General features: G+C 49.2%; 1 protein-coding gene across 4 annotated transcripts; it reads right to left on the bottom strand.

Annotated features, from left to right (window-relative positions):
* Window positions 1-176: 176 nt before the first annotated feature.
* On the bottom strand, window positions 177-13126 carry DDX55 (DEAD-box helicase 55). 4 transcript variants are annotated; one of them, XM_064481286.1, is made up of 15 exons: window positions 12956-13040; window positions 11459-11557; window positions 11323-11373; window positions 11144-11230; window positions 9886-9977; window positions 9748-9810; window positions 9214-9363; window positions 8450-8639; window positions 5866-5948; window positions 3863-3994; window positions 2934-3026; window positions 2162-2276; window positions 1538-1706; window positions 918-1210; window positions 177-664 (listed from the first exon to the last, which is right to left on the bottom strand). In XM_064481286.1, the coding sequence occupies exons 2-15, from the start codon at window positions 11480-11482 to the stop codon at window positions 488-490; spliced, it is 1719 nt and encodes a 572-aa protein (XP_064337356.1). In that variant the 5' UTR covers window positions 11483-11557; window positions 12956-13040; the 3' UTR covers window positions 177-487. The 4 variants fall into 4 exon arrangements, with proteins under 4 accessions (XP_064337356.1, XP_031298391.1, XP_064337357.1 ...); XM_031442531.2 differs by lacking the exon at window positions 11459-11557 and having other exon boundaries at window positions 12956-13122; XM_064481287.1 differs by lacking the exon at window positions 11459-11557 and having other exon boundaries at window positions 12906-13006.
* Between the last annotated feature and the right edge of the window lie 1196 nt (window positions 13127-14322).

The raw sequence follows: 14322 nt of genomic DNA, 5'->3' as shown, positions 1-14322 counted from the left end.
AATAAAACGGTGCTGGGGCTGTGGGGGGGTTCTGTGCGGTACATCGGAGAGATTAAAGCTAAAGCCTGGGGCCAAGGATGCCAGGGAGGCAGGCGCCTGGAAACACTGAGGAACTTTAAAAGACCTAAAATCAAGCCTACTTCAGTATCTTTATGTTAAAAAAAGGTATAAAAAAGTCACCCAAAAAATGAGCTCTTTAATTCTAAGTGACCCATCAAAATAAATACTGACATCTATTATTTACACCCAAAGAATCTCACATTCTCTTCTGCCAGGCTTCTTCAAAGCCAGTGCGTTTTTAGTAAAACACGAGTGTGCAGCCCTCATACCTCCCCAGTCTGAAGCAACAGCTTTCGGAGAGGCGATTCTTCTCGGGAGTCTCCTGAAGTTCTGATTCTCAGAGAGAGCAAACGCCGGCCGGCCGCGAGAGTGGGGCCCGCTCTCTGTCCTCCCCTCACTCTCCAGCCTTTCACCTGAGGGGTGGGAGTCAGCCGTCATCCTCCGCATCTGACATCCCCAAATCTGCTGTCTTGACTGATCTTTTGCCACTTGTCAACAGCCCCTTCTCAAATTCTTCTTCAGTAATTTTGCCTTTTTTAAACTTTTTCAAGAGCCTTGTGTCATTAAGCAGTTCCTCCATGTCCTCATCTTCAATGTCAGAACCCTAAGGGCAGAAGAGACCGACAAACTGCTGCATTCCTCAGCCACAGCGTGCTAGGTGAGACCAGCCATTTCTAACCAGGAACCACATGTGCTCAGATCAGCTTCCACAAACGGCCCATTCCCCGCCCGAGCCACCCGTGAAACAGAAATCTGAGACTCCTATGCGACTCCCATTAGAAGACCATCACCTGCTACAGTAAAATTTATCCAGAATTCTACGTTGAGTATTTAAATAATAAAACTGCGAACTTTACCTCTTCCCTTTTCCTTTTTTCATTCATTTTCTTCTTCTTTTCCTTTTTGGCCTTCTGCTTTGACCAAGCTTTATTTTTTATGAACTTTTTCCTCCCTTCATTTTCTGTTTTCTCTTTTCTTTGTTGCTCCAGTAGCTTCTGTCTCTGCCTTTCTCTGATTTTATCTTTAAATGGAATGGTGTCTGTATTGACATCCACGGGCACGAAATCTGGAAACTGCTTTCCTCTCAGCTCTGGCATTTTGGGCATCCTCAGCAGGGCAAAACCTCGAGCAAGACTAGCAAAATCAAGATCTGATTAAACCAAAACACTGGCGTTAGCGCACCCAGAGTAGGATTACAAGCATCAACCCATGGAGTATTCCCGGCAATATATTTTCTAACCAAACGATCTAATGTTCTTTTTAATTAGAATTATTTCATTTCAACTAAAAAGGAATACTCAACAGCCAGTGTATTCTCTGTCTACTCAAACCAAGGAAGGCTTTCTTTTAAATGTTTACAAAACATGAACCCTGACACAGGACTCACATTTTTATAAGACAAAATGGTTTCATACTTGTAATACTTATAAAACTATCAGATGTTTCAGATGGAGACACAATTAAGAGAACAACGTACCCTTTAATCTGAAGATGAGGCTGCATTCGTGCTTCGCATAAGCCTGGACGTATGACACAAAAGCTTTCATGCCCTTTTCAAACACAGCTCTGTCAGCCAGGGCCATGGACTTGAGCTTTGGAAGGAGGTCTGCTGTGTTTTTCTGGAGTTTCATCTCCTGCAGGGGGCACTGCACAGGGACCACATTGTCACTCTCTGGCTGTAATCACTTCATCCCCAAGGCTACCCCATCAGAGCCAGAGCCAATAAAACTAAAGGTAAAACAATCCATTTTAGTCTTAAAGCCCAAATACAACCCAAGTATTTAACTTGATCCAGAAAGTATTTTAAATTTTTTAAAGAAAAGTTTAAAATCAGACTTTATGTAACAATCGTGATTTCTAGTTGGAAAATATGGCAACACTAGGTCCGTGTCCCCAGGTAGTGACACTCAGCTGGGACCGGGCAGTGGCTGCCACCCTGGAGCCTCTCCACAGACATAAAGCCAGCAGCTTCCCCACTGACATCACCAGCCTGGCCCCTGTGAGTTTGCAACCGCTAATCTAAGTTCTGGACCACCTGCTGGAAAAGAAGTCCAACCACCCCGGCACTGGGTGTTCTGTATGGAAAAGGAAGACGGCTTACTTTCTGGTTAATGGCAAGGAAGCTGACGTACGACTCTTCCATGGGCAGGAGGAACACGAGCGCACTGCCACCGTGGCCGATACGGGCTGTGCGGCCACAGCGATGCACAAAGGCGCTGCGAACAACAAGGGACGGGGCCACGGTTACACGCGATGGTGGCTGAGCAAAGCCCAGGCAGGTCTGCAGCCGCGCAGAGGATGCATCTAAAGTGACACGAGGAGCCGCCAGAATCCACGGCTCAACCCCAGCCCTGCCACTTACTGGTGTTAGAAGAGCTGCTGATTAAAATACACACTGCAAGCCAGGTAAGAGTGTCACACATCTACTGTGAACTATAAAAGTTAAATTTCTGCCGCTCTGATGATACCGGTGGGAGGACATGGTCCCAGCAGAAAACTTGGGAAACAATGAAACGTATAAAAAAGAAAACGAAAGTGACCTGTGAGCCCCCACCCGGAAGTAACAACTGTCTGCGTAGGAGTCTGTATTTACAGGCTTCTCATGTGTTTTGAGGCTTTCATTAGGAGCGCAGGCTTGCCTTCGGAGAATAACTGGAATTTTCACATACGGTGTACATACTGTCTTCCTTTAAACATTCTATTATGCATTTCTGCAAGAACTTTCAAAAGTATTTGAAAATACCTCACTCACCGGTTCGCCTATTTTTGCTATTTCAGAGAATGTTTTAACAACCGTCACTAAGTGTATCTGACTCAGGGTTCACTTCGTTAGGCGGGACTCCTGGACAGAGGGGACATCTGTCACGCGGTACCTTGCGCTGCTGGGAGGGTCGTACTGCAGCACCCAGTTGACTTCGGGAATGTCTATTCCCCGGGCCATCACGTCAGTGCACACCAAGATCCCACTGGAAAACAGGAAAAAAGCACTCAAGTGAGGAGGCTGCCATTTCCACCACCAGCCAGCAGCCTGTTCTGATCTTGGTGATGACGACAGCGATACTCAGGCTGCAGAACCTCTCACAGAAGCAAATATTTAGTAACAGTAACGTTCTGATTTTTCTTCCCCCTAAGCATCTCCAGGACTTGAGAAATTCCCCGTGAAAACAGCAGGTGGGGAGGAGACACGGAGAGGAGTTTTTAAAAAAGCGTATTTCCATTTGGTGGGGAAGGAAACTGCGTTTAGTCTAATCATTGGCAGCCATTTAAAAACATGAAATTTTCCCTCCCAGACTGAGGTGGTTAGCAGTCAGGTCTGTCATTTTGCCTAAAAGATTGCTTTTAACAGCCAATGATTAAGAAAAACAGAAAGGTATCTCTGTGCACAAACAGAATCAAGTTACGGTCAGTAGAAACACCAGTTCCCTACAGTGTAGCCTTCAACAGACTTTCTATCCGCTCTGTCCACCCACTGAACACACAGCTGTCCAAACCCCCACTGGCCGGCCCCGAGCCAAACACTGGGGGAGCCAGGAGAAGCACAACACACAGGTTCCTGATCTTACGGAGCCTGAAGTCTAGCAGGGAAGCTGACGGGCAAGTAAGGAAGTCAGTATAGCCAAGTGTCATGGGGTCAGGGTGGAGGGAGGGGATCTGGGCACCTTCACGGAGAAGACGTGATAACCAGCTTAGAGGAGGAAGAAGGCTCCAGGCAGGGCCACGACACGTGCAGGTTTCGAGGCAGAGCGACCCGGCGGAAGAGCAGAGTGGCTGGAGATCTCCACCTCCAAGGGAGCGGACCCACCTCTGCAGTTTGCGGAACTCCATGAAGATCTTGTTGCGCTTGTATTTCATCTTTCCGTGAATGCACATTATCTTCACGCCCTTCACCAGGGCCTCCAGGGCCTTTCCGTAGTACTCCACACAGGCGCACGTGCTGCGAGAGGGGCGAGAGGGCTTAGAGCCGTTGGCTGTCTTGGTCCTTCGGCGACTTGGGGGAGGGGGGCGCGAGCACCGGATGCAGTGGAATGACCCAGTCCTCTTGAGGAGAAGGGCCGTAGAGATCATCCACAGCTGAGCTCTCAGCCAGTGAGAGGCTCATCTTTTGACAAAACCCTCTGAGCAGGAGTTAAAACCCCAATGATGTACTCCCATCCCTGGCCCCCTGAGAAACTAACTACAGTGAAGTCATCCTTCACAATGAAAACCGTGACATCTAAGTACAAACAGTCTCACTCCTTTTCCTTTGGGGAACTGCTGCTTCCCCAGTGACTCCCAAGGGTGCAGATAACCCAAGTTAGACCAATCAGGTCCTTCCGCTACATATTTGGACCTTAGTCGAGGACAAAAAGGGGCTGGAGCAGCATCATCCCAGTGAGGCCGTGCCCTAGAGAAGGCCACAGAGCTCTCTGGGCCCCCCAGATCCTGTCCTCCCTAGGGGCTGGGCACCCAACTTCTCCTGAGGGAGTCTGTGAGCTCCCTGCGCACCACTCTTCTAATACAGTTCACCCTAAGCCCCTCATCCCTCTTTTTATTTGAGAGATTCCAAAGTGACGTCACATCCTTTTGCAGATGAGGAAACTGAAGCTACAGAGGAAATACAGGTGAGTGGCAGACCCAGGACCAAAAGGAAGGTTTGATTCCATCTCCAGCGTTCTTCCCATTATCCCAGGCTCAGGAGTCCAATTTGGGCCAACTCTTGTCTAGGTACTTCTGTCTTAAATACTGTTCTCAGTGACTGCTACCAGACTGCTCGCTGTTTCCACCACAAGTCACATCAGTGCATGATAAAGCAGTTTTACATACTGAGGGTCATAGTCCACAGGTCCTGAAAGCAATCTGGTGGGTCCTGAAATTAATTTACTGAGTCTGGACCAGCATTTTTTCTTTTTTAATTAGAACGAAATAAAAAGCATCAGAATGTGTCCCTCCTAGGCAAGTGTAGTTTTGTGAAATCTGTTTCAGCTTTGTGTGTGTGTGTACATACCAGGCTGTATTTCTAACTGTGGGTCAGTACAGCTAATGCATTTTATTGGTAAAATGATGGATGGAAAAGAAACATAAAGTTCTTTTGGTATAGGGAAGGGGAGGGGAGAAAGAAAGAAAGACCACAGGTATGTTTAGAGGAGAAAAAGCAGTCCAAAGCATGCACACATCTGTTCCTCTCTTGCATTCTGACAACAGGACAAAACCTCCCGTGTGGCAGACCCCAGACTGGCTGATTAAACGCCATCCCAACCACTTCCTCCTTTCACCTCCCTCTCCTCCAGAGGCTGGGACAGCTTCCCATTTTCCCCACCTCTTGGAGTGAGAGGTGCCCAGCTGACCCACCTTTGGCCCATACAATGAAAGCAAAGTCAGCTGGGGAGGGGTTGGTTCTGAGAAAGCCTTCTGCACTTCTGATTAAAAGGGTCGGATATAGCCAACACTGCCCTTCCTCCCCTCTCGGCCTTTCCTCCCTTATCTGCTTTCAGTGCAGAGGTGACAGTGGGTGTTACAGTGGTCATCTTAAAACTAGGAGGTGGCCAACAAGAAGGAACGGCCAAGACAGTGGCAGGAACACTGGCCTTGATGTTGCTGGGACAGAAACCAACGTCAGGACCTGCCTACCTCCAGACTCTTTAAAGAGGAGAAAAATAAACCCCTCCGCTTGAGCTGCAGAAGTCGGGTTTTCAGTTAGTAGCAGCCAAACGCATTCCTAACAGAGAAGCAACCTAAAGGGAATCCCAGAGCTGAAGGGCACACGCACGCGCACACTCTGACTGTGGCTGAAGCCCGGACTCTGCTACCACAGTCCAGAAGGGGTACCTGAAGAAGACCAGGTGTTTTTCCCGCTTGTGATTTCGAAGAAAGTGTACCAGCTGATTAAACTTCTCATCTGCCTTACACACCTGCAAAACAAAAAGGAAAACCAGTAAAATAAAAACAAATTTGCTGACAACAATAACCCCATAGCTACTTTCAGTTTCAACCTTAAATTCTAAGGAATCTAATTTCCTCCAGGAAAAGGACAGACGTTGGTCAGAATGTTACTCCGTCTGCCGGGCAGTCTACAGGGTGAAGAGCAGCCCGTGCAGCTGACACACCTAAGTTACAGAATCACGTAACTGCGGCCTGGGGGTCACCTGTGCAGTGAGCAGTTCCCAAATCCCAGCATGCAGACAGTACCACGCGCCACAGCGCCGTCTCCAGGGTAGATCTTTACAAGGCAGATTCTCAGACACAGCATGCAGATCACAACTAGGTGGGTCTGGAACTGGACCTGTGTCATTTACGAGCTCCCAGGAGGTTCTGAGGCACAGCCAGGTTCAGAAATCACTGCTCTAAGGTGAACACAGGTTTCCAGAGCAGAATGTACAGAACCGTTGCACAGACCTCCATGGAAGCAGACTCCAGACAACCAAGCGCTCCACTCAGGCCCCTAAACTGGGGGCCTCTATATCCCCCTGAATGCCTTCCCCCTATTTTCACCAAAACCAAATCCTCAGTTTGGAATTTCTGTCTCACACACTCAGACATCTCTAAACATAGTCACTTAAATCAATGCAGAAGAGCAGGATCAACAGCAGCCACAGTGGGCTCCGAAGCTAATTTATTAGTGCTTACCACGTACCAAGCACGGGCCTGCAAGCCTTCATAGGGACTGCATTAGCAAACCAGTCCTCACAGCAAGGCTGTGAAGAGGGTGCGACTCGAGCCCCCACATCCCAGGTGAGGAACTGGGAAGCTCCCCTAGTTCAGTTAGGAAGGGCCAGATCCCGGATGTGCACCTGGGCGCCCTCATTCACCCCTGCACTCCCACCACGCCCTCCCTCCCCAGGGAAGAGCCAGCCTCCTGGCTTTAGCAGACCCAGCCTCGGGCAGAAACAACGAGGTCTGATTGCGAAAATACCCTCGAGGCAGCGGCACCAGATATAGTTTCCTGACTTGCAAACTCTGTTCTACGTTCAATCCCCCCATGAACTGGCACAAAGGCCAGCAGCCTTCTCCCTCACCCCTCACGGTCCACAGCAATAGGGACACTGGTGTGGAAAGAGCCCACTGCTTTGTGAACATGTCACCGTGTTCAGGAGCTGAGGGGCCCCTCTCAGCCAAAAGTAAAGCCCCGTCCCCTGGCCAGGGACGCACGATTTAGATGTGCCTTGTCCAGCAGTGACACTGGCCTGTGGTTCTCCCAGTTCCCAAATGGCGCTGCCACCCTGGCTGACCATCCTCTCTAGATGCTTCTTGGCCCGACCCAGAGACGGGAGAGAATTGAAGACGGGCAGCCTCATTGCTAACAATCACTTTTCCAAAAGCCCTCCCACTGCCTTGTGAGGAAACTACAGGTAAGGATTTACTGCTGCAAATTCAGCAATTCCCAGTTGCAAATCAAAAATACCAAACATTTAGGTTACAGAGCAGAACACTGTCACCCAACAAAGCCTCCTTCAGAGAGCCTAGCATTTGGTTTTGTGTTTCACCTGCATGTCTGGCTGTGCCGTCCACCAACTCAGGCTCATACTAATGGGATGGGAACCCAGGTTCCCCGCGCCTGCACCCAGCACGCCCACGCACGTGTAGAGATTGAAAACGTATGATCACTTGCGGGTAGGAGGCCCATACATACCGTCCTTGGAGACTATGCTTAAAATACAGTCACGCCGACATTAACTTATTCACTTACTTGCTCAATGACAAGTATCATCACACACACCAGGTGTCCGAGCTCTGTCCCCAAATGCATTTTAATATGTGCCACAGGGTATCACTTTATAGATTTAGTTTCCTAGCAAACTGAAAGCTAATCCCTAGAGCACTCATTATTATTCTTTGCTTGCTTATTTGTTATAGTTGCTAAGAGTTAACATCTATTAGTGGGAATACGAATGCATACATATTGATAAAACATACAGGCAGTAAAAGTTTAAAAAAATTACATCATTTTTCAAGTAAATAGAAACACAAAAATCTAGTAAGTTGTTAAAACATTATAGTTGATCATTTAAAAAGAAAAACCAGAACTAAGCTTACTGAAAGCAGTTCAAGTAAAAGAAAATTAGTAATTCTTTCAGTAAATCGCTTTAGCTTATAATACTTTTTCCCTAGCTTTACCGAGATATAACTGGCAAAAAAATTATATATACTTAAGCACGTATATATTGAAGGTGCACAATGTGGTGGCTTCATGTATGTGTACACTGTGAGGTGATTACGGAATCGAGTTAACTGACACCTCCATCGCTTCAGCTAGTTCCCTTTTCTATTTTTTGGTGAGAACCCTTAAGACCTGCTCTTACTGAATTTCAAGTACACAGCACGGTCCTGTACCCACAATCACCATGCTGAACCTCAGAGCCCAGTCCGCGTCACCACTGAACTGCAGGAATCAGCGAGAATGCCCCATGCTCACCATGTAGTAGTTCTCCAGGCGGGAAGGGGTTTTCTGGGTGCTGCTGGCCGCGGCGCCCTTCTCCTTCACCGAGATGCGCACGGGGTTCCGCAGGCCTGCTCTCACCAGGTTCTCCACCTCCTGCGTCTGAGTGGCCGAGAAAAGGCCCGTTCTCCTCTGCTTCGGCAAAAACTCCAGGATGGTGTTTATACTAAAAAAAAAAAAAAAAAGAGGGCTCCTCTTAACCACTCCTTTATCAGCATAATCAACAAATGGTGCTTTATGATACTAAACAGGTGTTTTAAAAGACTGGAAGCCATCACAATATTTATAGTAGCTACTACTGGGAGGTGAGATTATGGGCGATCTTTATGTCTTCATACTCTGGTTTTCCCAAGGTTTCTCCAATATTAAGCATATAATTATGCTTTATAATAGAGTGCAATTAAAAGAGTGAAATTAAGAATTAACTTTTTGAGACTAAAAACTACTGAACTGTATAGTTTATATGGGTGAACTATGTAATAGGAATCATATCCCAATAAAGCTATTTATTTGTTAAAAAACACAAAAACTGTTAAAGAAACCATGAAGGAAAACACATCTTAAGAACATCAAAGATAAAAGAACTGGAATTCAGTGTGGTAGAATCTGAAGGATCAAACCACCTGATGATTTGAAATGCAAATGTGGCTAAGAGAGGTAGTCAAGGAGTGACAGAACTCCATTCTGGTCTCCTTTTCGTCCTCTGCCACCCAAAGCCCATGAAGTCCAAAATCCAGTACCTCGCCTCAAACCCCATGTCCAGAAGTCTGTCCGCTTCATCCAACACCAGGACGTCCAGGGACCTGACGCAGCTGGCCAGGTCCAGGCCCTCGGCCTTCCTTCGGAACATGTCCTCCAGGCGGCCGGGGGTTGCCACAATGATGTTTCCACTGTGCAAACAAAGTTCACACTGACCAAACTCCCTGGATCTGGGGATCTTTGGGATTCCAGACACCAAGCTTTGTATCCCTCCGCCCAGAGTGAGAAGAGCAAGGGCCCGAAGCCCCATATGCTCTGCCCGGGAAGAGCGGGACCCGCACTCCGACACCCTTCTCCCCTGCGGAGGTGAGACTCCGGGGGGGATGTTCATCAGGACCACGTGGGAAGGAGCCCACAAGCAAAATGGGAGGTTGGCCTGAAGAAAACCCTTTTTTTGTGGGGTCCTGTGGGTTGCTGAAGGTGAGAGGTTCCGATTAGGCCCAGATTCTGCATCGATTCCTCTTGGGTTCAGTGCAAGAGCAAACAAAGAAATGAGTAAGAGAAAGCAATCTTACCCGTGCTCCTTAAACCTCGCAACATCCTCTCCAGGATTCCTGCCTCCGATCCAGAGGATCTGGCTAAACGAGAAACGGGTGAGCAGGTCAGGCAAAAATCACAGCCCGCGGCTAACAGGGACCCTGCGTCCACTTTACCTGAACTGTGGGAAGGCCTTCGTGAAGTGGGACAGGACCTCGTCTATCTGAATAGCCAGCTCCCGCGTGGGTGTGATGATTACGGCGCCGACCTGCCCATGTCGGGGGAAAGGACAGGATCAGCAGTGCTCGGGGCTCAGAGCCAAACTCACACGAGGTCACCCACGCCCTCCAGCTCATGGAGCAAAGTTCCCAGAGAAGCAGCACTTCCGGGGCTTTTTCAGCAGCATCTGGTCACAGTGCGTATCAGACAGTTGACCCTCGAATGATGCGGGGGTTAGCGGCGCCAAGCCTCTGCAGTCGTAAATCTGCCTATTATTTATAGTCGGCCCTCCGTATAACCAGTCTGGTTCCTCCGTATCCCCATTCCGCATCTGAGGATCACACCAACCTCAGATTGTGTAGACCTGCATTCACTACTGGAAAACTCCACGTACAAGTGGACCTGCCCAGTCCAACAACCCGTGTTGTTCAAAGGTCAACTGTAGTTTGAATTACTCCGTTCTCACTACTCAAAGCAGTCCTGTTCTACAGAGTGGCGACAAACGCTGTTTGGCAATGGTCCAGCAGATACTGGGCCATTGCTCCTGGGGAAACAGGGTTAGGTTCCTGTGAGCCTCTGGTCACATTTCTGTCACCCTGTCAATATATAAGCTGATTTTGAGTATACTTCTGTTTAAAGACACCTTATTTTGTAAGTCAACTATACGTCAATCAAATAAACAGACACCTTATTTACTATATACTGTTGATTCATCAACGCTGAACTCATGGCCAACAGCACTGTTACTACACCTGGACGAAGCTTAGCAACACGTGGATTTTCTCCCTGAGGCACATCACAGCCTCCTCGCGTTCAGGAACACTTGACAGTGCTTCACCACTGTGTCTGGGAGTCATTTTATACAGTGAAATCATCCCCCCCACCAAATAAAAAAAACCAAGCAGTAAGTAGACTGCGAAAAAGACACTTGTGTGCAGCCTGAGGGCTGGAAAGAGAGGGCAGAGGTTCATCCTGTTCAGACTCAGCTGGGAACATGCCAACAGGTGACTTCAATTTGTCACTGCCCCACGCAAGTCCACGCAGGAGCACGAAAGCACAGCGAGCGCTGCTTCTGGGAGCTACAAATAAGTTTTAAGGAGGAGGCAAATTCATAAATACAGACTCCGCAAGTAATGGGGACAGGCTGTATTTAATTTTTCTTATTTTTTTCAAGCTTTTGACCAGTGAACTCTCTGATGACTCAGCTCTCCTCACCTGACTCTTTTTTAACTTCTCTTCCCTCCTCAGGAGAATTTCCAGGATGGGGATGACGAAAGCGAGTGTTTTGCCACTACCTGTGACCTGAAAAGGGGGGAAGTTTTGGTTTGCTTTTCCTCACAGGTCATTCTGGAGGGAAAACAGGAGGATGGGCTGCATTTACACAAGGTACTCACCGCTTCCGCGGCAACATCTTTGTTTTTCATGAACAAAGGGATGGTTGCAGACTGAAGAGAGAGATGGCAAAGCCCTGGTTAGAGGATGCCGTGACTCCAGAGATGAAGCCCCAAGCCTGAGGAATGCAGTGCTGACCTTGGTCACACTGGACCCCTCCATAAAGTGGACTCTCAGCAGAGTCTTCAGAGGCAGCCTTTGTGAGGGGCTGGCTCACAGGTAACACAGCAGTGGTGTCTACACAGACGGCGTGGAGCAGAAGTGAGCTGAGCTGGCATCTGGGACTCTTGATTTTCCCTTTGAAACCTGTCCCCTCTGCCCCACTCCCACCCCAGCCTTCCTCATCTTGTTAAATGATGCCACCACCCACTCAGTCGCTAAGGACGAAAACCTCAGGGTCCCTCTACATTCCTCTTGCGTGCCCCGATGCCTGGTCCCTCAGCAACCCTCAAGCTATCTCGGAATTGACTTCTCAGTATCCACTGCTTCTTCTCTACTCCAAGCCACCATCACCTCTAACTTGATAATGGCCTAACTGACCTTGCTGCTTCTCTGACTCCTTGCAAGTCCATCCTCTACACAGCGGTCACATCCCTTCCCTTCCTGCAGCTTCCCCTGGAAGATGGCTTCCCATTGCATTTGGAAGAAAGTACAAACTCCTACAAGACAGACCCTGTGCAGTCGAGCATCCAGGTTGCTTGTCTCTTACACTTCTCATGATGCTCCAGCTACAAAGGCCTTCTTGCTGTCCCTCCAAGATCACTTCCAGCCCCAGAGTATTTGCACTGGTATTTCTCTCTGCTGGAACATCCTGTCCCCAGTAACCCCACAGCAGCTCCTTCTCAGTCATTCAGGTATCAGTTTAATGCCACCGCCTCAGAGGGGCCTTTCCTAACGCCCCGTCTTACTCCCTATCCTGTACCTTCTCGTCACTGTCTCCTCCATAACACTCAACAGCAGCCGAAATTAACCTCATTCCTTTACTCCCTTCTCTCTCTGCTGCTTCAGAAAACAAGGCCCAGGAGTGGGAACCAACACTGCAAAATCCCCAGAGCCTAAGAAAGAGTACCTGATACACGTATGTCCAGAATAAATTACTTGGATAAATGAACAGATCAGGGCAGGACGCTTCACTTAGCCCCCAAAATAATGATGACAACAGGTAATGTTTATCGAGCGCCCATAACGTGTCCAACATTGTTTTATGTAACCTCACAACAACCCTCTGAGTCGGGTAACACTACTGTCGTCATTTCACAGAGAAAGGAAACGAACACAGAGAGGTTAAATCATTTGCCTGAGGTCTCACAGCTAGAGTGGGCAGGGCCAGAATATGTACCGGGCACTTATACCCGAGCACCCAAGGGCGGGGGCGGGGGGCAGTGTTGTGACGACCCTGGCACAGGTGCGCCGCCGCCTGCCGCCTCTGCCTGCCGATCACTAATCATCCCTCGAGGCTGGGCAGCAGGAAGACGTGGCGAAAGTCCTAGCCTGGGCGAAAACTCCAGGATGCGAGTCCTAATTCTAACACCTACCGGCCGTGTTAAGCGGCTGCCTGGCCCACCCTGAGCCTCCGTTTCCTCACCTGCCCCCTGCGCACGGAGGGCCCTCCTCCCCCCGGCCCGCGCTGGGTACCTGCACCGGCGTCATGTACGGGAAACCCAGCTCCCGCAGCGCACCCAGCACCCGCGGGTGCAGCGGCACAGGCAGCGACTCCCAGGAACCCTCCGTCACGTGCTCCATGGCGCGCTCCGCCGCCGCTGCAGCCACCACCCGGAGACCTCCCGGGTGCCGCCAGCAAGCACTTCCGCTTCCGGTCGCCAACAGGGCCGACGGGGAAGAGCACACTCCAGCCGCAAAGTTCCGGAGGGCGGGGAAAGGCGCCCTCGCGGCGGGAGAGTGGGAAGCAGAGCGCTGGCTGATGAAAGCGGACGGCGGGAGCCAGGCTGGAGCAGCACCATCGGTCCCGCGCAGCCGCCTCGGCTCGGGGCGTCCTTCCACACCGAGCAGGCATTTGGGCGGGAGGGATTTTGCCCAGGCTCTCTCACGTTCCCCGCCAGTTGGAGGCAGGTGGCAGCACAACACCGCGTCCCGGCCAAAGGACAGTGGGACTGGAGAGAATGGAGAGAAAAGCACCGCAGCCCGGGAGCCCCAGGTTAACAGTCGTGCAAAACAGGCCGACGATGGGGAGCCACTGCCTGGTACAGTCATCCTAGTACTTCCGAGGACGCTGGGTCAGAGACCTAAGCACGAACACTGTATCTTCTCACTCCTGTGCTCACCACTGGATTGATTTGTCCACATGCACATTCACTCAGCAAACTTTTACTGACCAGCTATTAGGTGCTGGGACCGTATTTTCAGCTTGAGTTGCTCGCTGACATCCGTCAGGGCTTTTCAAATGTCGTTTCAGATGACACCTTCTGTTCGTAATCACTAAAACCGCTCATCCTGCTTTATTTTTCCTCCATAGCACTTACTATTAGTAAGCCATATCATTTATGTATTTATTAGGTTGATCTCCCCCACTAAAAGGTAAATCCCACGACCCTGGGGACTTTTCTCTATTTTCCTTACCTCAGGGGCCACAACTGGTAGCAACAGCAGTCACCCAAACATTTTGGGGGTGAGTAAAACGGAAATGGCCCTCATGCAAACTCCTGTCATGTCAAACTAGATGAAATGGAAAGGAAAAGCCTGAGACATTTTTACTTTAATGTTATCATCACAACCTCGAAACGGCTTTGACAACTGTTTTGTAAAATAGGACTTCCAGGCAGATCTAAAAGCAAAGACCGAGAGAAAGCATAGCTGCATTTGCATCTGGTGGTCCTTCTTCTCTGGAAACCGTTTCTAAGCCTGTCTCTTATTTCCAAAATAAGGATTATATAATGTGTGTTTGGCAGTTCTGAGGAGTAAATGACACAGACCATTAAAGCACTTAGCAACGTGCCAGGACATTACACATTACGTTGGATAGATTCTTTTATTACCAGCTAGAT

The sequence above is a fragment of the Camelus dromedarius genome, chromosome 31 (genome assembly GCF_036321535.1).
Source record: "Camelus dromedarius isolate mCamDro1 chromosome 31, mCamDro1.pat, whole genome shotgun sequence".
NCBI lineage: Eukaryota > Metazoa > Chordata > Mammalia > Artiodactyla > Camelidae > Camelus > Camelus dromedarius.
This window is presented reverse-complemented; position numbering and strand designations above follow the sequence as displayed.